Here is a 23,877-nt window from a genome sequence, read left to right as displayed (position 1 = left end):
AAAAGTTTAAATAGCAGCATAAAAGCCTTATATAATAAGCAAGTAAAAATAAATGTATGAACAAATTAGTATTATCAACATAAAACATAAAAGCCTTATAAAATAAGCAAGTAAAAATAAATGTATGAACAAATTAGTATTATCAACAAGTACATCAATAGTTTCATAAATAGAGGTAGGTAGTCAGGTATTACAAAATAATTGTTTTTCCATTTTCTAAGAATATGAATTCCATTTCAGGGGCATCAGTATAGATCATTATTATCCAATAACCATTTCCTTAGATTATATTTAACATTAGCAGTATACATGTTATTATGTTTAATTGTCATTGGTAATAAGTTAAACATTTTGGGTACTATATAGTTTAAAGTTCTTTCACCATATTTATTAGTACATTTCGGAACTACCAGTCCTTCATTTTGAGTGAATCTTGTGTTATGTTTATGGCAAACTCTTTCCCTATACAATGAATCAGACAATATAACATGTTGACTTACAATATTATAAAACAATAATCCTCTGACAGGTAAAATATTCAGAGACTTGTATATTAATTTAATGTTACTTCTGTGTTGATTGTCATATTTATGGATTAACAATTTTATAATGGAGTTTTGTAATGTTTGTATATAGCTTATATTAGTTTTACAAGAATGTCCCCAAGAAGTAATTCCATAACGTATAGTGGATTCAGCCAGAGATAAGTAGATTAACTTTAAAGTACTTATAGGCACGAAATATTTTATTTTATAAATCCTACCCACAATAGCTCGTAGACGTTTACAAACATTAGCAATTTGTACATCCCATTTCATGTAGCAGTCAATAGTAACACCCAAATATACATAACTTTTGACAAAATCAATGGTTTCACATGAACAGGGCTGTGCAACATTTTTATGTATGCAGTCAAATGTGTGTGTATATAATGAAGGAATTACATTACATCTGGCGTGTGGAGATCTGATGTGCATAATTTTAGTTTTTTTGGCGTTTATAAAGAGGCCTGCATCATGCGACCATTTCAGTAGGGCAATAAAATCATGTTGCATAAGGTTCATTGCAGTAACCAGATCTTCGTGCGATATTACGAGCGCCGTATCGTCTGCATATACAAAATGTTTAACAAATGAAAACAATTTTCTCATAATTGAGACATAAATAATATAAAGGGTTGGCCCTAGAATTGACCCCTGTGCAACACCTGTTGAGATATATTTTATTTTGCTAAATTTTTTAAGAATTTTTACTCGTATTTGTCGATCAGTTAGTAAATTTTTTAATAAAACTAGCAGCTTTCCTCTAATTCCTATTGCCTCCAGTGTTTCTAATAGTTTATTTGTATCAATGGTATCAAATGCCTTAGAGTTATCTATGAATAAAACCAAAACTTGTTTTTTTAGATTTAATTCATAATTTATGTGATTTGAAAATTCCTGAAGCAGCATTTCCGTACTTTTTTTCTTTTGAAATCCATATTGGTTGGGATCCAACAAAGAGAAAGATTCTAGATATTTATTAAGTTTTATGGAAATGTATTTTTCAAGTATTTTTTCTAGGGCTGGCAATATGCTTATTGGCCTATAATTTTGAATATCTGTATGTTTGCCCCCTTTGTAAATTGGCCTAATGATGCTACTTTTTAGTTCATCTGGTATTATTGCTTGCGATAAAATTAAATTGATAAAGTGTGTTATAACAGGCCCTAAAATATTAATATGTGTCTTAATGTCAAACATTCGAATGTTGTCAATCCCTGGTGACTTTGAATTGTTTAATTTGCTAACAATAATATTGATTTCTTGGCAGGTAGCTCTTGGTAGGTACATACTATGTTGCACTTCATTCGGCCTGACGGTCGATGCTAAATAATCACATTTATGTATCATAGAGCTAACACTATTTGTAAAATATTCAACAAACTTATCTGCTACGGTTTCTTCATTATTCGTATTTAACATATATTTCGAGATTATTTCGTCACAACTACTTTTGGACTTGCGTCCTAATAATTTATTTATTTCATCCCAAGTTTTTTTGTATTTCCAAAATAATTTTTGAATTTATTGTTAAAAAAGGTAGACTTACATTTAATAATTTCTTTTGTCACCTTATTTCTGAAAGTTTTATATTCCAATTCAAAGAATTGATTGCTAGGAAAATTCTTCCACCTTCTGTACAATAAATCTTTTTTTTTAATGTTTTCTAAGATATTAGAAGTTATCCAAGGTTTTATTGACAGAGGTCTTTTTTGGGTTTATAATTCATAACGATTTTACTCTGTTCATACAAATTCTTAACCGCTTCTGTGCCAAGAGCGAGTTAACTCGCATTCTTGTCCGTGCCCAGCAGGCCAGCCATAGAAAAAGAGCGAGTTAACTCGCTCTTTTTTGAGCCTCTGTATCATACATATGTCCCGTTTTTTTTTAAATATGTTTATCTAAAATATGTTAAATATGTTTATGGGAAGCAAAAACGTCGAATATTGAATAAATTTGGTAAGTCATTTAAATATCCTTTCAAGGTGTAATGTTTTTAATTTTTAAAAATAAGATTTAAAAATGATTTATTTTGATTAAAAATTCACGGCCTGCTGTGCACAGCTACACTTCTACCTACTGGCATTTAAAAGGTTAAAGTTGTTTTTAATTTTACTATATAGTATATTGCAATCTTGTTCCTCAAGCAAGGAGTGCCACTTAAAATTATGAATGTTTTTGTCGATTTTGTTTTGCGATAAAAACGAAATTCTTTCCCCGTGTTCTGGGGCTTCTTTCCTTGCACTATATTTAATATTAACTGCAGTTAAAAAGTGATCCGCTATAGTAATATTATTACATACACATGAGGAAAGAGAATCGCTTTGTTTACATCCACTGTTTAATCGGACAAATATGTGGTCTAAACAAGTACGAGTAACTTTTCCTGCTAAAACTGCTTCTCTAGTTACGTCACAAATACATTTGATTAAATAATTATCCGACATTATATTTTCATATGCCATAATAATAGGGTTTTGACAATTTAACAAGTCTAGATTAATATCTCCTATAAGTAAAACATTTTCTTTGGGGCTTATAGTATGCAGAATGGCAGATATTTCATTAAGAAATTGTGGTTGGCTAGAGTTGGGGGGGGGCGGTATATTGCTATGATGTTTAAAATACTCTTGTTTGGAAGTGTCATAGAGCCAAGCACACATTCAAAATGATTTGTTTCTATTGTTTTCTGTTGAAATGTGAATTCATTTCGAACATATAGCAATATACCTCCTCCAGATTTTTTAGTTCGGCAATAGTTGTAACAATTAAATCCAGGAATATTATACAGACAGACAAGATTCGGTGTTATAGCCGTTTCACATAACATTAACACATGAATATGCTTCCAACAAGTATTTAAGTAGACATTCAAAGTATCCCAGTATTTATAAATCGATCTAACATTCAACTGAACAATATTAATATTTTCCATATTGTAGTTGCTATGAAAATTTAGCCAATCACAGAAATTATGAGTATTTTCGTAATCTACCTCGTCATCTTCTTCAATGTAATTAGACGCCATAATCAATAGTTGCAAAGTCCTTGGCAAGGGCAGCCTTGTAGGCCGGGCAGGAGTCCTTGTCTCCAGTCGGATGTGCAGCGGGCTTCCCAAATCTTGTACAGGTGGCGCAGACAGGCTCGGCGGCGGCTTTTGGGCAGTTTATCCGGGCGTGACCTTCGCCTGCGCAGTGTCCACATCTTTGCTGGTCCTTGCAAAACTTGAAGGAATGTCCGATCATTTGGCACTTGGAGCACACTGTAAGTCCAATAAAGTCACGAACACGGCACACATTCCAGTCCACAAAGACTTTCCCCTGCTCCACCAGCACGTGACGAATGTGGGCAGGAACCTCGAAGACCCGGTGGCAAGTTGATCCAGTTCGAGCGCCAGCAAGGTGACTTAGCTTGCAACTTTTTACTGCGAAATCTAGGCCTGCTTTGTCCTGGGCTCCTGCTAAGGCATTTTTTAGGAAGCACTCGTCCGTTAGGTCACGAGGAACGTTGAAGAAAATCACCCTTGGAAGCCGTTTTGTTGGTAATCGAGCGCTTAGAGTGTCCGAGTTTGCTAGACATGGGGTTTTCAGTATTTTATCCTGATCTTCTTGTGTTGCAGTATGGATTACAACGCCTTTGTTTCGGATACTCCTAATGCCCGTCACACGGATTCCGAGTTCTGATGGTCGTAATGTATCTTTTAGTAGCTGTTTCGTATCGTCGCTATCTTTTGTAGAATCCAGCTTTGGGAAGATGCATACAGCAGGTTTGGGGGTCCCAACGTTAAGTCCTGAGCGGTTGATTGATGGTATCATCTTCTGTGGGCCATTTTTCACAATATCGGCAAACGATAGGCTTGCTTCCGTGGCATCGGCTACTCTACGCATCACTGGTCCTAGATCTGACTCCAACTGCAATATTTTTTCTAACCTGTGTTGGTTTTCTGCTTTTTCAATCGCGATCTCTCCCTTTGCCACTATTAATTTGGCATTGACTGTTGCCAGATCAGCTTTGAAGCCCTCTCGTTCCAATAACAGCTGTGAAAGTGATCTGAATACAGCGGATACATATGCGCTTATCCGCAGTTGTTGGTCCTTTGAGACTCTTGACTGCTTTTCAGCAAGGACATCTTGGAGTGCTCTTAGACTTGCTTCAGTGTCGTTCAGTATCTGGACTGAGGACACTGGGATTTCACTCTCATTTTCAGACACGTCGGAATAGTCCGATGCTCCGTCAGATTCCTCATCTTCAACCACTGGAGAAATCATTCCCGAGGCCTTTTTTTGTGATGGGGACGTCATCTTATCCAGCATTCTTTTTTTACGCCGATGGCAGCATTCATCAGGCATCGGTGGGATGGACATTTCAATGAGAACAAACACACAATCTTAGGTTGTTTTAAAACTTTCGATAAAAATGTTTAGAATCCGCTAGAATAGTATTATTTTATTACTGTTTTATCAAATAAACTTTTTTGGCACTTAAATTTTCCATATAAATACTGTTTGCACACGAATTCGGAGGTTTTTTTTAGTTTTTTTGCAAGAGCAAATTGTAAACACGAACTGCTGTCACTGCGATTATTGTTACAATTGGATATTGTCTGAAACGTTGGCTAAAGAAGGATTTAGCGCAACACGGCATAACACCCCAAAAACAAATAACAAAAATACTTTTGGCCATGAAAGTCTTAAATCATATTTGAATATTTTGTTCCACTTTTTAGCTAGGCACTCTCACGAACATGGTATAAATTATACCACTTTATACCACATTTGTGAAAGTGCCTAGCTAAATAAAAGCCTGGGTAAATTACCCAACTCAATCATTTTTAGCGGTTCGACTAAAAATGAATGTTGCTCTACTTCAGCAAACTTTACTATCCTGCGCAGTGTCTAGTTATTTCAATGTGCGTTCTTCGGAGGTCAACTTACAACTGATGTCGTACGAGGGCATATCCAAAAGAATTTATTTAAAATTCCTCTTTTGTGATATTCAATAGCGCCTCCATCGTTTATTTCTTCACCTCAGCAAAATCGGAAGAATGCTTTCCTTTCATTTCTCTTTTCATTAAGAGGACAAGGTTGGGTGAATAAGGCGGATGGGGCACAGGCGCACAGTCAGAGCTGTGTGAGCAGGAGCGTTATTGTGGTAAAAAAAACCAATCACACGACGGCCACAAATCAGGCCTTTTCCGCTGCAAACTTCCAAGTAGAAAACCTGGTTAACTATCCGACCCGGTGGAACAAATTCTGAATAGACGACTCCTCTCACATCGAAAAAAAGACAAGATTGTTTAGAGCGAGGCGAACTTGATGTCTTCCACTGGCTGGATTGTTGGTTCGTTTCAGGTTTTTTTTTTTTTTTAATTTTTTCTTTTAGTGACATGGTTATTACAATTATTAGGTATGTTTAGATCACCAAGCTAGGCACATGCCCGTGTTGTGGTGGTTGATTAGTAACAAGGTGTGTGGTTCCTTTTAATTAGAATCAATTGATTTATATTTATGGTTTACATATGACACCTCCAGAATTTACTCAATTAACCATTGTGCATTATAGTCAGATTGCCAGCCCTGCATTATTTTGACACTTCGGTTGCCACGCCTGTGCCCTGAAGACAACACCTGAGCAGTTCAAGAATCAAGTGCTACCATTTCTTTAATGACAGCCGAGAGCGTTGGGCGACCTTTGGACTGACGGTCGACGGATCCGGAAAACTCATTAAATAACACTACCGGAGACTGAATTCTTGGAGAATTTCGTAATTGGAAAACATCTTCCTGTCCTCGCCTCTCGGGGACTTTTGTCATGCAGCCATGATTGACAAGGCCACTCTTACTCTGGAAGGTACTATTTTTGGAAATTCAGCCGAATTTCATTGCTGCCTACCAAGATGAACATAATGAAAATGCTTTAAGAAACACTCGGTATCAAACCATATTATTACTCTGAGCAAGCCCTTTTGCCAGACTGTTTAATTAGGATTCTTTCGATTTTTAATATATAATTTTATAAAATCATAATGTATTCTTTCTATTGTAAAAAAAACCCAATCCGTTTTCAGAGCAGTAGTGAAGAATTTTACATTTCAGTTTATTTTATTTGTTGCCAACTAATTCTGTGGTAACAGATCGTAACCGTAACACCATGCTTCATTACCTGTAAATGATCTTGGAAAAATATGGATCATTTCGGAAGACTTCTTTCAAAGCAAAGCATGCTTCCACGCGACCTTGTTTTTGTTGGGCAGTGAGCTCGAGGTACTAATTTGGCAGCCACTTTTGACTTTTCATCCCCTAACAAACTTTCAAATTCGCTGCACTGAACTTGAAGTCACTCCAGACAGGTCCACAACTTCTTCACTGGTCCGGCGTCGATCTTTCAAGATGATTTCATGAAATTTCAACATTTTCATAAGTTTAAGGGCGCCAAGAGCGAGATTTGTTATCAAGAAGCAAAACTTTACTGTAGCGCACTGTTCACGAGAATTAGCCATTGCAAAAACGATGAGCAAAACAACATTCACTAAAAAATCCACATAAGCTGAACGGAACCTTCTTTAGCGACAACGCTTGGCTTAGCTGACTCGGAAATGGTAACTCGATACGCTTCTAGCGATAGAGCGCGGTACTACAAAATCTCCGCCCACAACAACATCAGTTTGGTTTCTTTTGGGTACCCCCTCGTAGTTTATTCAAAGCACTCTCCAACCCCGCTGGTGCCAAAAATATGGTCACACGCTTTGCCTCTAGCTAGTCGAAATGATACCCTGATTTTATATTAGGACAAGTCCATCAAATTGGATGTCTATGGTAAATTTAAAGATACTCACAAAGGAGGCGGTGATGGTTGTAGTTAGGTTGGTGGCGGAGTGATGCAGCAGCACAGAGCGGTCGCTGCATGCTAGCAGCAGGCGCTCCTCGCAGGGGGAGCGTGCGCAGCAGGTGGCGGGGGCGGGGGCGGCCAGGCGCACCACCGCGCCCGCCGCCACGCAACCCGTGCGAGTCGCCCGGAGGCGGCGCCATTCTACTACCATGCCGCCCTGGAATTGTAATTATGTTGTATTTGGTTATAGCTAAAAGATAAATAATATTTAAAAATAAAAAACAAACCATTTTTTTACAGTTAAACATTTCATTTCACACCTCTGATGAGAACGTTTCAGATCGGGCAAAAACTGGTAACTTCCAGTTATCAAATTTTACAGTGGACACAAAAAACTGTTTTTTAAATGAATGTGGTAGTCCAAACGCTAAATAATTTGTTGTTTAAATTAAATTTATATGGAAAATGATATTAAATAATTTATATTTCTTAATATTTGACCACTGTGTGTCGATTTTGTAGTTCAAAAGTGCGCAATATTTAAAATTCGGTAGTTATCGATAGCCTGACGGTATTTTGCATAGATCAATTCTTACTTCCATGGTATTTTGTTATTCAGCAAGGATATTTTTCACCGAGCAAAGCGTCATGCAGTCAGAGACACGTTTGTTCGCCACGAAATTGGGCAGAGACTAAGCGATAAGATCTAAGTCCTTCGACAGATGGCGTAAAGATGAAATAAAGTGTTAATTTATGCAAAAAAACATTGCCAAAATGCTTGTTGTATTTTATTTTAAGAAATTTTGGCACAAATATTAAAATGTTTTTTGATTATTTTCCAAAGCACTTTATTTGCCACGTTATGCAATAAAATTACATTCAAAAAGAGATTCGTAAGTAGGAGATTTTAAACTTGAAAGTATTTTTACGGGTCTGATTTACCTTTTTAGATGTCTTTTGCTCTACAGAAAAGATGATATCATCGTGGATGGTGGAGAAGGAAACGCACAGTGGGTCAAACTCTATCCGGTGGTAACAAAGTAGACTCATCTGCGATCTGAAACAGAACACCAAGTGACAGAGTTGGCATCGCTTCAATTCCTTGGTTGGATAAGTCCTCCATCAAGACACAAGCAAAAAATTTCGTAACAGAGGAATGTTTGTCTTTCTTTTAAAATAAAAAGTTATTCATAAATAAAATTAAGCTTTTAAGCTATTAGCATTGCTTAGTTGCACTCTTTTCTTGCCATTGTGCATCCCTTGTTAGACTAGAATAGTTTCATCCTTGCATTAAGTTACTTTCATACAAGTCGACTGCATTTTGGAGTGCGTATTAGATCTTCAAAATACCTGGTCTTTATTTCTCTACATATATATTAAACGCATCTTCAACCATTCTACTTTCACTGTTTTAGTGGTTTAACGCAAATGCGATTTGTATAACAATAAATAAATATGAATCGTGGCATTGAACACTTGAAATAATGCCTAAGGGAATGAATTATAACAAAATTATTATATGAAATACATATTTTTCATCTTCCTCGACATAAAAGTTTATAATTTAGCATACGATACGATACGATACCACCCCAGCCAGGAGCACTCCTGTCCAAGTGCGACCGGTACACCAGGGGGCACTGATTTGTTAGGACTTGGAACACTTGCTCTGAGGAAAGGATGGATGTTGAAGTTTTATCGACCGGTATACAGGTAACCTAAAAGCCAATCAGCCTTACTCATAATGAAATCCCTAATACGACGATAATACTCCGTATTAGCTATACAGGGGTGGGGGCCTATACTGGTCAGATTAAAAATATTTACTCATAATCATAAATTTTCCCAATATAGCTCGACCGCTGGATTATGGAATATGATTTTTTTACAGTAGCAACACTTGAAAAATTTGGCATTTTGCGGCGTGTTGCCAACTTCACGTTTATTCATACGTCAAAAAAGTAATCCAAGAATTGGTTTGTTTATCTTCGAATAACCTAAAAATGGATAATGTTGAGATTAATTTTGTTGAAGAGGTAGAATTAAAAAGGCGCAAGCGTAACAAAAATTGGGGTGACGTTGAAAAGGTTTGTTAACTTTTATCTTGGCTCTAATGTTTTGTTTACTTGTTTGAAATTAGTGTAAGTATAATGATTGTTTTCCTTGTAGGCCTTGTTGAAGGACTGTGTGACTGAACACGTGAGGGCTGTAGAGAACAAAAACTCGGACGGTAACACCCTAATTGCCAAGAGGGAAGCTTGTTTTATTAAAGTAAGTATACCTCCATAATATATCCGCATTGTTAACTTTTCTACAGATTAAACTTTAAGTTTGTCGCTTCGTAGCTTTGACATCCATTTCAAATAAAAAAATATCATAGTATAAAATTAATCAGGTAAAGGTATTCATACCACATAATTAATAGCACACTATTTTTCAGATTTAACACACTAAGTGACCAAAAAAGAGACATGGGTCAGATACAAGCTCAATGGAAGATGCTCATATTGGCTTGTAAGAGCCAATTGAGCCGGTATAGGAGGGAAGTGATGGCAACAGGTGGAGGTCCCCAACCACCAAGTCCTTCGCAGGATATTCTCTCGATGGTGGATTTGTTACCACATGAATTCGTAACGGACAAAAATGTTGACGATAGCGATTCAACATTTAAAGCAAAGGTAAATATCTTTTTATCGAAGGAAGCAAATACTTTGTGGTGTGACATTATATATTAAATGGAAAACACACACTTTGTAAAACACAACTTTTTATATGAATTAATATTTAACAGCCAACCAGCATTTTTTTTTTCAAAAGATAAGTTGATAGTAATATTATTGAAATATTGATGGTTCTGTCTATATTTAAACTCATGTAAATCTTGCTTTAATTGTGGGAGTTATATTGGTAATTGTGTTTTATTATTACAGATGAATTTTCCTACATCAACCCCTCCCTCCACACTGCCACACTCTGTTCCCAATAGGAAGTTGTCTTTTGAGGTAATATACCTAAACCTACTTAAATGATCAGCGCAACAATGAGTGCTAACTATTTGCAATATTTAAAGCAGTAACTTTTCAGTTGGACATAATCTTTTGTTTATATCAACAGGAAACAAGTGAAGCTGATTCGCCACCACCGCCACTATCACCACAAGCATACACCATCCAGCATGTCCCGCTGCATGCTTGCCCTCCACCTCCACCTCGGAGGCGCCCACGCCATAAAGTAAGTATTTCTTCACACCACATTTTTGTTTGCTCAACTGACTTTATTGTCGTACCAAAACTGAAAGTTTACTAAGAAAAACAATAACTCATATATGAATATTATTTTTTTATGTATAAAATGCACGATAATTAAGAGATTTGCAGAGAATAGATTAAAACACCGTACTAGGTGACTGCCTGTTTCATGGTGACTAAAGTTGAATATAGTTATTTTGTATGTAGTGTTGACATATGGATTAATAAAAATAATAATTGTAAAACGCCGTTTTTGTGAGAAATCACCTCTGCTGTACACTTTGTTATATATAGGCACTATCTAAGTTTATTATTTACAAAGATACATAAACATACTTACCTGGATTGGAAATTGGAAAAATTATAATAGAAAGTTGGAATTTTTTTATTATGTAATAATTACAGTTTACAATGTATAATAATATTTGCTAACAATAATGATATATAAAAATTAGTTTTCACAATTTTTTTTTTGAATTTTTTTGATGTTTCTCCTCTATGGAAGCAGACGCTTGTGTTTAAAAGAGATGCTGAGTATCGAGATGAACATTATTTATATAAGTATCCTTATTAATAATTTAAGGAGTTAAGAATATTAAAAATATAAGTGTATATCAACAATGTACAATTTAACGATTTATGACGTTACATTATTTAATTGACGAATTTGGTTATTTTGATTTTTTACATTGAAATGATCTCTGATAGAATAATTAATAATAATTATGTTAAACCAGTTATGAAAACTTTGTCATTTAATGTTTTTATTTTCAGGAAGACGACTTAGCCCAAATGAAGGCGAACGTCTTTGAAGAAACAAAAAAAATAATGCACCTTGAGCACCAAAAAAAAATGGAGCACTTGTTCAGGCTCATGAAAGACGAATCCAGGGCTAAAATTCGTCTACAGGAAGTAGAGTCACAGACCAGGGTTAGCTTGATGAAGAAGGAAAGTGACCTTAAAAATTGTCTACAGGATGAAGAGTCGCAGACCAGGATTAGGTTCATGGAGGAGGAACACAAAATTAAAATGTCGATGCTGAAAGATGGATGGATAGCCAAATAATTATTTTATTTTAAGAGTATGTATGATATATGGTGTGATTGTGGGCGAGGCAAGTGGTTTGACAGACTGTCCTCTCTGCGTAACCTTTCTAGGAAGGGTGCAATGTTTGGTTAATTAGAATTTGTATACATCCCAATTGATTTCTCGTAACCCTCACTTTTAGTACTACCATTACGTAGTGGAATCCAAAAGCTTGTCAATGCATTGTCATTGTAGTTCAACAATAGCTGGAAAGCGCACATTACTTATGACTTGTTCATGTTTTCAGTTGGTTGTTGGTCATTCACTGACCCATAAGGGTTGGGAAATGGAAGGTTAGGTACATTTATAAATTAAACAATCTCTTCTTGCTATACAAATGTCTCATATATTGCAATAAATGAATCCACGCTACTAGAAAAAGCTTTATTCTCTTTGTGGATGGATTTGGCAGTTAATTTACTGATTTTAAATCTATTTTTGCTGTCATGTCTCTCTAAACTGTCGGCCAATGAAAATACATGCAGTTTTGTTAGGTTTTGATGAGCAAATATTAAATATTCAGTACTCGACGTAAAATGTGTTACGAGGTTGAACTTTCAGGAAATTAAAAAAAAAAAAACAAAGAAAAAACTGTTTTGTTAATGAAGGTTTTTTGAATCTAAACTCTTAACTGTAACCTTTGATAAAACTACAGAAAAAAACATCATCCACATAAAGATTCAGCATTAAAAAACTAGGCAGAAAGTTACAAGTTTTACATAAATAATAGAATAGTTTACAGTTTATAGGAACATAGTATGGAATGTGTTAGTATGGAATGTTATAGGAACATAGTATGGAAGCAACACCAATAAACCGGAGTGACCAATCACAGGCATCCGGAACGTTGGTGTTGGCAGCTCTCTATGCCGTGAAGGAGCGCATCTAGTGGAGTATCCTTGTTCATCAGAGCGTGTGGAGTGGGAGTCGTAACCCTCGGCAACAGAGACTCGAAGATGTGGGCAACATGAAAGCAAACCAAAGAAAGATTAAAAAGTACACATATTTGTATTACTTTGTGTTATTCCACAAACTGTTCATTAAATATACTATGGTTTTAGCCATGCTTGACATTTGTATAGCAAGAAGAGATTGTTTAATTTATAAATGTACCTAACCTTCCATTTCCCAACCCTTATGGGTCAGTGAATGACCAACAACCAACTGAAAACATGACAAATGACTCTCCGAATAAGCTAATGGGAGAAGAGTTTGGAACGTTAAGAGAGTTAGAGCGAAGCATGTCAGTCCACCATTAATCGAGTTATCTGCATTTATCCCTTCTTTCAATATCTCTACAACCTTGTCAATTCTCATAAACATGCTTCCCAAATACACTCTCATTTACCTATTAAATATAAAGTACCCATTAATCATACACATTCATTTTAAAGTTAAGTTGAATTGAATTCCTTGTAATATAAATAGACCAGCTCAACGCCCATGTAAACATAATGAGGAAATCTATAAATGGTTTCTCAGTTAGGTGAATTACACATGACTATAAATTAAGCACGTTGTAAACTGATTTCCCTAAAATAAAAATAAATAAACAATATTGATCATACCTTAGTCTTATTATTATATCTTCATTATTGTGTAATATGCATTTGTGTCGCAGGTACATTATACTACTGAGTATGTACATTTTTTCAGTGTAATATAATTATATATGTAGATACAATCATATCGAGTACATACTAATACATTTAAAAATGTTGATCAATGAACACCTGTCTAGTGGCATTTCCAATATGATTGATTGGGGCTACTTGTTCATTGTGTTGGGGCTACTTCCATGAAACCACCACCACCTGCTTCTGCTCCTGCACCCTCATCATGTTCTTCATCCATCATCATCTATTCCAAATTACAAATCATACAATTAGTACATACAAAACTCTAATGTAAGGAATATCTAAAAACTGACATATTATATTATGTTTTATTTTGAGTTGTTTTCTTACCTAACTGAGGATCATTCATATCGATGGCAAGACAATGGAGAACAGCAAGAGCTACGATAGTTGTCTTGATGGTATCGAGAGATCCTGACATACCCCGCAGCAGGCAACGAAATCTCTGTTTCCATACCCCAAAACATCTCTCCACCGTGTTGCGAGTAGATATTTGAGCCCTGTTATACGCCACTTCTCTGGGGTTTCTTGGGTTCCTAACTGGGGTGAACAGATATGGTGTACAGGCATAACCTCCGTCTCCCAACAGTCGTCCGTTGAAGTGACCTTCTTCAAACCTCTGCTTGATGGAACTTTCCCGGAAAATACGAGCATCGTGAGTACTGCCTCTCCAATGAGCAACAATATCCATAATTTTTAGTTCTGCATTGCACACCACCTGGAATGAATTTATTCATGCAATCAATGTTGGTAAATGTTTATATTTCAGACACGTATTGAGGTTTATCACTTTACAAACCTGGACATTTAAGGAATATATCCCCTTCCTATTGATGTAATATTGGCCGGCATCACCCCCAACTTTCCTTATTTTAATGTGCGTGCAGTCAATGGCACCCATTACTCCAGGAAAACGTTTTATTCCTTGGAACTTTGCAACTGTTGATTGTTGCTCTTCAATAGATTGTGGCATTTTAATGTACTGTGGAGAAAGGCGGGCAAATGCAGTTGCGACCCTTTTGGCAATACGGGACATTGTCTGTTGACTAAATCCATGTAAATCTGCACAATCATCTTGTATCTGCGAAAAAAATGTTATAATAATTTAAAAACTGTTTAGTTATCGATTTTGCTGATTTGTTTCACAGGAATGCAACTATAAACACTATCCTTACCTCGTTTCTGCCCCAGTATCGTATGGCACAAAGAACTTGGAGATCGGTAGATATTTTTCCACCCCGTTTGTTATTGACATGCAAATATGGCCGTACCAAGTCGATCAAACGTCTCATATTTGCTTTGGTGAATCTATATTTGGACCTAAAATCTCCTTCCGTTAGCGCCGTAAATGGGTCATACCGCTTTTTGTATGTTTTCCGTGCCCGTGGTGGATGAATACGGTCAAGATTTGCCAAAGCTCCAGTCAAAACGTCAAAATTGTCAAAGTCAGCCATTTCCGAATTTAATACGCTCATAATACTGCCTAATCCTGCTCTTCGGGTGGGTTAAATTTTGACGTCTGCTAATACGGTCAGATTAGGCAATGCGCATGCGCGCGAGTTGGCGCTATTATGAGTAAAAAATTCACTTAACCTGTCCGTATTATCGTAGTGTTTCGATTATGAGTAAGGCTGAATATGTATTGGAATTTAGGATGGGCAGGAATAAAGAAATTGATTGAGCATTGTTTTTTTTTTTTCCTTATCTTCCTTCTTCTTGCTTCTTTTGGATCTTCTTGGCTCGCCTTGACCCTTCTTATATCTTCTCGCCTCTTCTTGGCGCTTCCTGGTTCTTATTGATTCTTCTTGGTGGTTCTTTGCTCTCCTTGCCTCTTTTTAGTTCTTCTTAACTCTTCTCGGCTCGCCTTGACTTTTCTTGCATCTTCTTGCATCTTCTCGCCCCTTCATAGCTCATCTTGGCTCTTTTTGGATCTCTTTGGTTCTTCTTGACTCTTCCTGCACCTTCTTGCAACTTCTCCCTCCACTCTTGCTTCTTCTTGCTTCTTCTTGCTTCTTCTTGCTTCTTCTTGTCTCTTCTTGTCTCTTCTTGTCTCTTCTTGTCTCTTCTCGACTTTTCTTACTTCTTCTTGTGTTTTCTTGCTTCTTTTGGCTACCTCTCGCTCTTTTCCAAGATCGCAAGATCCTTTCTCAAACCTTATTCCCTTTGTAATTCTGTGCACAGCATTCACTAGGTATGTTCTTCCAGATAAATAAATACGTAATTATGGGCGCCATCCGTGTGCTCGACATAACTTTTTTATTTTTATTCCTAAATTAAATCCCTATTAAATAAGACCAAATCTGAACGTAACCCATTAAGTGCTTAACAACCTGCATTAATAGAACCCGTTCAGCCCTGTCGACGTTTTTAAGTAATTAGTAATTTATAGAAAGCTAAATCCATTAACCTTGAGGCAGAATTCGACAAGTTTATCTTAGTTTTAAATGACAGTAGGTCCTTACCCGCTGAGCGTGTAGACATGCACATTGGCATGGTCGCTATGGGGGCTCCAGGGGAACAGGTCAGAGGGAGAGGCGCGGCTCCACAGCAGGGCAGAGCCCCCCTCACAGCTGCCAGACACGCCCAGGGAGCCACGGGCTCCCCACACGCTCCCGCCCGCACCTAGCTCCACCGTCTAGGAGGATTAAAAAAAGTCATTCATAGTCAAGGCGAAAATTGCTGTAACATTTAATGCAAGGGTTTACAACCTTTTTGATATTGGGAGCTACATTTTAACATAGCTTTTATGATGTCTGATGGAGATCTTAACACTCCTGGTGGAAAGGGTAGTTCTACCTTTCATGCCGGTCCTAAGTGAATGGCCGTCCAATAATTCTGTATGAATATTGTATACCAAAATTTCTGTAAGGGTCCCAACTATAAATATGTACACGTATACACAATTTCTGTAAGGGTCCCAACTATAAATATGTACACGTATACACAATTTCTGTAAGGGTCCCAACTATAAATATGTACACGTATACACAATTTCTGTAAGGGTCCCAACTATAAATATGTACACGTATACACAATTTCTGTAAGGGTCCCAACTATAAATATGTACACGTATACACAATTTCTGTAAGGGTCCCAACTATAAATATGTACACGTATACACAATTTCTGTAAGGGTCCCAACTATAAATATGTACACGTATACACAATTTCTGTAAGGGTCCCAACTATAAATATGTACACGTATACACAATTTCTGTAAGGGTCCCAACTATAAATATGTACACGTATACACAATTTCTGTAAGGGTCCCAACTATAAATATGTACACGTATACACAATTTCTGTAAGGGTCCCAACTATAAATATGTACACGTATACACAATTTCTGTAAGGGTCCCAACTATAAATATGTACACGTATACACAATTTCTGTAAGGGTCCCAACTATAAATATGTACACGTATACACAATTTCTGTAAGGGTCCCAACTATAAATATGTACACGTATACACAATTTCTGTAAGGGTCCCAACTATAAATATGTACACGTATACACAATTTCTGTAAGGGTCCCAACTATAAATATGTACACGTATACACAATTTCTGTAAGGGTCCCAACTATAAATATGTACACGTATACACAATTTCTGTAAGGGTCCCAACTATAAATATGTACACGTATACACAATTTCTGTAAGGGTCCCAACTATAAATATGTACACGTATACACAATTTCTGTAAGGGTCCCAACTATAAATATGTACACGTATACACAATTTCTGTAAGGGTCCCAACTATAAATATGTACACGTATACACAATTTCTGTAAGGGTCCCAACTATAAATATGTACACGTATACACAATTTCTGTAAGGGTCCCAACTATAAATATGTACACGTATACACAATTTCTGTAAGGGTCCCAACTATAAATATGTACACGTATACACAATTTCTGTAAGGGTCCCAACTATAAATATGTACACGTATACACAATTTCTGTAAGGGTCCCAACTATAAATATGTACACGTATACACAATTTCTGTAAGGGTCCCAACTATAAATATGTACACGTATACACAATTTCTGTAAGGGTCCCAACTATAAATATGTACACGTATACACAATTTCTGTAAGGGTCCCAACTATAAATATGTACACGTATACACAATTTCTGTAAGGGTCCCAACTATAAATATGTACACGTATACACAATTTCTGTAAGGGTCCCAACTATAAATATGTACACGTATACACAATTTCTGTAAGGGTCCCAACTATAAATATGTACACGTATACACAATTTCTGTAAGGGTCCCAACTATAAATATGTACACGTATACACAATTTCTGTAAGGGTCCCAACTATAAATATGTACACGTATACACAATTTCTGTAAGGGTCCCAACTATAAATATGTACACGTATACACAATTTCTGTAAGGGTCCCAACTATAAATATGTACACGTATACACAATGTGATACAAGTCTCCCATTTTCTTATCTTCTTGTAATAGGGAATTCTCTTCACACCAAAAAATCACTTATTATTAATTATTCACATGTAGAAACACTTCAGACACAGGAATACATAGTTTTTATAATTTTCAAAAATCATTTATTAAAGTTATAATGACTTTAAAAACAGGCGCGAACGAAATGTTTCAATGCAGCTAAAAACGCCCGGTGATTGATCAAGCGTTCAAGGGCGAACGATGACGTCACTGTTGACCGGCCCGAGTAGATCCTGCAAACCGATGGCGGCGGCAGCGGCAAAGGTATGACGTAGCACTTGTGACGTAGCGATCAAAATGGCGCATGACCGTTTTCAGAGCCGAAATAGCACGCAATTTTTAAAACAACTACAAAAAATTGAAAATGCATTTAAAAAAAAAGAGGCACATAATAAAATAATTATCTCTATTGAAATAAATTATTTACAAAATGCACGAGAATTCCCTATTCTTCAAAAAAGGAAAATTCTTTTTTGTAATTGAAGTGTCGAGCAACACTGAACAGGCGGATCGGAACCGTTCGGAAAGGCTGAGCGCTTCCGATCCAGTCGCGTAAACAGCGAGCGCTGCGCGGAACATTTCGGGGCAGACGGAAATTTACCCTGCTAGCGAGCACACGTTACCAAACTAAGATTGTACAGCTCGGTTGTAATAATATTATATCGTAATAAATCTGAATACGAACCATCCGCGTTTCAATCACACAACGAGCCTTGCGGCGAAGTAAAAAATGTAGTAAAATACAAAACACTACAGTAATGTAATAAAATATATACATTTTTTACACAAAACATTTTACACCAAAACTGACTTTAACTTCAGTTTATGGATTGTATTACAATGTAGGTTTTAATTTCAGACAGTACATACTTTTATAGTTGGGGTGTGGTGTAAAAAATTTATTCAAATATTTATTTTTTTTATTTGGGACCCTATTTTTCCCCACTTGAAGTGTGTTAAAAGAATTTTTGCGATTACCTTTTTTAGTTCTTCAAAACACTGATAGTTAAACCTCTTCATTAACCTCTTGTATTCCCTGTATCCAATAGGCACAAAAAAATAATTTCTTTGAGTTCTCATGGGAAAATGACTTATGGAGATTATGTACAATATTTACGAAAATAGAGTCAGCTGCGAAAATTTTCCATCGGCACACCAAGAGTTTACAGATAAGCACGAATCTAACAAAACCAATTTATCCTAAGACCCAAAATAAAATATATTTTATCCATGGGAAATTTGAAATATAGAAATAATTATTGTTTTCAAAATCCTGTCATAATTTTTGGGATCGAACAAAATTTGTCAGCGATCGACTGATTGGGAATCCGTGATTTAACACTTCTCACTTTCAATAGCCCTCGATGGTATTTTAAATAAAGCTGTCAATCTGTGCATCAATTGCCAAGCAAAAAATTATGTTTACTAACACAATTTACAAAATAGCTTGGCTTGGGAAAATACAATCAGTTTTTAGTGGTCAGCAGAGTTAGCAGTCAGGTTCAATCTCTTCAAAGCTCATCAACATCTTCAATTGTTTCTATTATCTATGATTTTAATAGTCCTGCAAAGATATGTGGCATTACATTACCTGCAGTTTGGGATCTCGATTGCTCAGTTTCTCGGGAATCGTGCTTTTAATAGACGGCCGGTCAAAGCTGACCAGGATGGCTTGCTTGTCGTTGTACGTGAGGAGGATGTGCGTGTCGGTGAGGAGAACTGCAACATACACACGTGCACATGATACACACACACACTACACAACTAGAACATGCACGCTACGCAGGAACTAATTATAAAACCAAAATCATGATACTATGAAGGGGTTTTTTCTTATACAGGTGCGCGGTGCAGTTAGTGCGGTAGTAAGCAGTCAAAAATTGTTAGAAATTTTGGATATTCTTAAAAATAAGGCAGTCAACTATTATTTACAGAGCACACAGATTAATTGGCGGTTCTACAATATCAAAAGGGTACTTGTGTATACGGAATTATTAGAAAAGTTCAATAGTCGACATTTATTATATAAATAGCGCAGACCTGTGAAAAATCATGAGATAATAAATGGATAACTTGTATTGTTAAAAATCACCTCAAGGGCAATATTATAAATATAGGATTTGTGAAAATGAAAGTATTTATATATGTATCAGTATCATTGCCTTTCAAAAAAAGAAATTTACCTTTCGAATGTTACTAAACTTGAAATACATAAGTTCATTTGAAAGATTTCAAACTTTTATACAGAAGAAATACATTTTTTCAAATAAACAATTACAGTCGAACTTGGTTCTAACGATAATGATAATAATGAGCAATTACAAAATGATATTTTAGTTCAGGCTTATCTTCATATAATTCTTGACAGTTGTAGCGAGGGCGATTCACTGATATACCGAGCAAATAATTTTTTCAACACAATTTCTGAATCCATTAATGTGTCATTGGGTCTGAAAAAATAGTTGAGAATTATTTCCGAAGTAAGTAGTAACAAACAAAGAGGGTGGAATTTCCTATCCCGTTAGGGGTAGATTCCAATTTTTATGGCACTACCTGTATAATATTGTCGGCTATGTGAACCATTGCCATCCTTCGGGCACAATATAAAATTGTCATAAAATCTGCGAAATTTGTTCTCTTTTTACGTCTTCTTTTGTATTACACCTCATCGTCAATTTAGTTTTAAAAACCAATAAATATGTTTATGAAGGTACCTAGTTACGAGTACCTACATCCCTGCACGGGGTAACCAAGTGGCAGGTTGACAGCGAAATTCAAGAGTTAAGGTTTCTGTTGAATTTTGTGTTATGCCAACCGGTTCTTCATATTAGGTTCCATTTAGGAAATGCAGCGTATATTAACCAAAACTTTATAAAAAATGTTCTCAGCCAGGGTGTTCAAGAACTACCCCAAACATTTAGATTTTTCTCTATAGCAAAGTTGGTTGTGCATCACTGCTTTGTGACAAGTAAACTGTTACAACCGAAAACCTAAACAATCCTAGTTATTAATGTCAAGTGCGATTTTACAAGCGGTATGTACAGTACGCACAAGCTAGTGATAAAAAGATAGACAATTCAGTGATATTTTTGTTGGAAGCCTTGAACCAGGTGATATAGTTATAATGCGTTGATTGTTTGAAGAGGAAATTGAGAAACATGAAAGCTTTAAAACAATCATTTATAATAAATTTGATTGATATAAGTGTATTTTTCTAATTTATTTTTAATAGGTAATATTTTGAAAATATACTGTACTTTTGCAAATATATTGATAGTAGAGGTAGGTATACTTTCAAAAAATCTATTTTGGATATAACGATTAATGTTTATAAGGAGCAAATTTAGTCGGTCCCCCCTCGTGATCGTTATAACCAAGTTTGACTGTATTAATTAATAGAATAATGTTGGTACCTACTTTATTGCTTGTGTGATAAGATTTATACTAATCACTTCCAATTTTGAAAATTGAAAGTTAGCAGAAATACAATTTCAAATGCACCAACAGCCGAAATTTGTTTGTTTATTACATATTTCCATTCTAATAGTTTTTATTATATTTTTATCAGGAACAAATCTTAAATGTATAATACTTTTAGTGGATAAATTAACTTAAACCATTACCTATCACAAACTTTTCAAAATGGTTTTGGAAATACGTAAACATCTTCAAGGAATATTCGATTAAAAAAATATTAAAAAGTAATGAATTAAAATAAACAGATAAGAGCATTATGCCAACTAATTTTATTGTAATTTTCTTTATCGCTTTTTTAATGTATTGATTTTTACACTATTTTTATAAATAAATAATAAAAAAAAATTTTTTTACATTAACTCCACACAGGAGGCCCTGAAGAAAATAATTTCCCTCAGGGCCTATGTCATCTTTGGGGATGCTGTGTGGAGGGTCTTTTTGTGGAGAGGAAGGAGTGAACATGGGTCTTGAAGAGTCCCATCTTGTAGGAGGGAGGGAACACAGAGGCCGGCAGTTCGTTCCACAGCCGAGCTGTTGAACTTAAGAACGAATCGTAGAAGCGACCCGTTCTCATGTGACAAATGTCAGCCGTGTACAAATGTTAAGCGCGCGTTTGGCGTGTATCCCGACTACGCACCGGTGCCGAAGGGATCAATGACGCTAGTTCCTCAGAGCATCTTCCATTGTAATACCGATAGAACAAGGACAGCATACCTACCTGACGCCTGTGCTCTAAAGATTGCAGTCCGTTTGTTAAGATTGGGGAATCTATCAAACGGACCGCCCGTTTTTGCACAGAGTCAAGGGTTTTTTTCAGGTATTTAGGGGCTCCGGACCAGAGATGGCTGCCAAATTCGACAGTAGGGCGCATTGCGATTTGTACAGGGTCAGCAGTTGTGTACTATTAAAGTATCTGCGGGCCCTGTACAGTACGCCCAGCTTCTGAGAGGCCAACTTTACTCTGACTTCGATGGAGCCCCCGTACCTGAGCTGGTCACTTATAGTTACACCAAGCATATCAATGGAAGGCCTGTTCGGAAGATTGCTTCCGTTGAAGGAGACTAGATTATTATTTGGATCCCTTTTAGACGTAATCAGACAGAATTGGGTCTTTGAAACATTAAATTCGACGAGATTATTTTTACCCCAAGAGGAAATACTCTCAAGATAACCGTCCATTCTCTGCTTCAAAGCCCTCCGAGCCGTTGGAGTTTGGTAATGGAAATAAAATGAAACAAGGGAAAGGTTTTACATGGTTGCTACTGCCATCTAATGTCTATGTATAATGACATATTTTGAGATAATTGGATAAAAGAGAACAGTGAAAAAATGGAGCATGATAAGAAAATAGATTAGTTGAGGTTTGTGTTCATTTGTTTTTGTTATTATTCTGATGAAGAATAAACTAAAAACAAATACAGTATGGTCTCTGTAATCCGAAATTCGGTGGAAAACGCAAGACGTTAAACATTGAAGAGAAAAGTTTGTTATCAGGGGTTAGTTCATCATAATTTCATGAATGCACTAACTCCGGCAAAACAGAAAATATTTACAATTATTAGTATCCTTGCATATAGCATCATGCTGATTGAAGTGGGGAACTTTATAAAAAATCAGCTCGTAAATTAAACCCGCGTAAAAATAAACTGAGGTTGTTATCGTTATGGCAGTAGTTTTGTTTCGTAGAAAAAAAACATTAATTTATTAAAATCATAGACAAAAAGGTGTAACATTGTCTAATATTAGCACATGTCATGCTAAGCTTCATTCCATCCAACCTTAAAAGCAACTGATATCCCGGGCCTTAGGGGAGAAAGTTATAGGAAGTTAGTGAAGGAATATAACATTAGTAAATTCACAGTATCCGATTTGAAAAGTAAAAAGAATAAAATTTTGGACTATGTAGCTTTAGATTCCGAAAAACGTTAAACTCTTAAATGTTCTGAAAATCCAGCTGTTTCTTAAAGATTCCAGTAATCCGAAAAGGCACAGTTTCTAATTGTTCGTATTAGAGACTATACTATACTATGACTATATAGGTACAGAAGAATGAGTGTATGAGTAGGTAGGGTTGGAAAGAACCTTGGCTGATGTTGGAGGAGAGCAACTTCCCCACCAGGTAGCGGTCATACAGCACGCGGGTAAGGCGGGCACTGGAGGGGTCCAGCATGAGGTAGGCCAGCGTGCCCGAGGAGAATAGCATCAGCAGCGTGTTAGGGCCTGCCCAGCGGCACAGCAGCATGCGCTGGGTCCTCAGCAGCTCCGCCAGCTCCCGGAGCCGCCCCTTCAGAGTGCCCCGGGCCCTCCATGTGCCCCCGCGCGCCTCCGTCCAGCGCCGCTTGCCCTCCACGTACACCGACACGGGAGATGTCTTTTTACTTTCATATCTGCACAAAAATTGACACTGGCTTCAACTACATTGCATATGGAATGGTCCGACTCTTTGTAGGGAAACCGCTTGAAAAGTGCGGGTGTAAAATGTCCACCAACAAATTTTAAGACTTATGGAAATCAATACTTTTTTTGCGTGAAAGCAATATTGACCAATGAAACAATCATCTATTATTGATTAATGTGTT

The 23,877-nt window shown here is 36.4% G+C and overlaps 1 protein-coding gene across 1 annotated transcript in view; it reads right to left on the bottom strand.

Annotated features, from left to right (window-relative positions):
* frtz (WD repeat-containing and planar cell polarity effector protein fritz) overlaps positions 1–23,877 on the bottom strand; it is a 42,219-nt gene that overhangs the window by 17,405 nt on the left and 937 nt on the right. Inside the window, exons 2-6 of the mRNA XM_089635195.1 lie at positions 23,381–23,685; positions 19,413–19,540; positions 15,804–15,976; positions 8,313–8,427; positions 7,378–7,587 (exon numbers count right to left, since the gene is read on the bottom strand). Of these exons, the coding sequence (XP_089491321.1) occupies positions 7,378–7,587; positions 8,313–8,427; positions 15,804–15,976; positions 19,413–19,540; positions 23,381–23,685 (931 nt within the window). The remainder of the gene's footprint in view (positions 1–7,377; positions 7,588–8,312; positions 8,428–15,803; positions 15,977–19,412; positions 19,541–23,380; positions 23,686–23,877) is intronic.

Source organism: Hesperophylax consimilis, chromosome 9 (assembly GCF_061612785.1).
Source record: "Hesperophylax consimilis isolate HC1 chromosome 9, BYU_Hcon_1.0, whole genome shotgun sequence".
NCBI lineage: Eukaryota > Metazoa > Arthropoda > Insecta > Trichoptera > Limnephilidae > Hesperophylax > Hesperophylax consimilis.
This window is presented reverse-complemented; position numbering and strand designations above follow the sequence as displayed.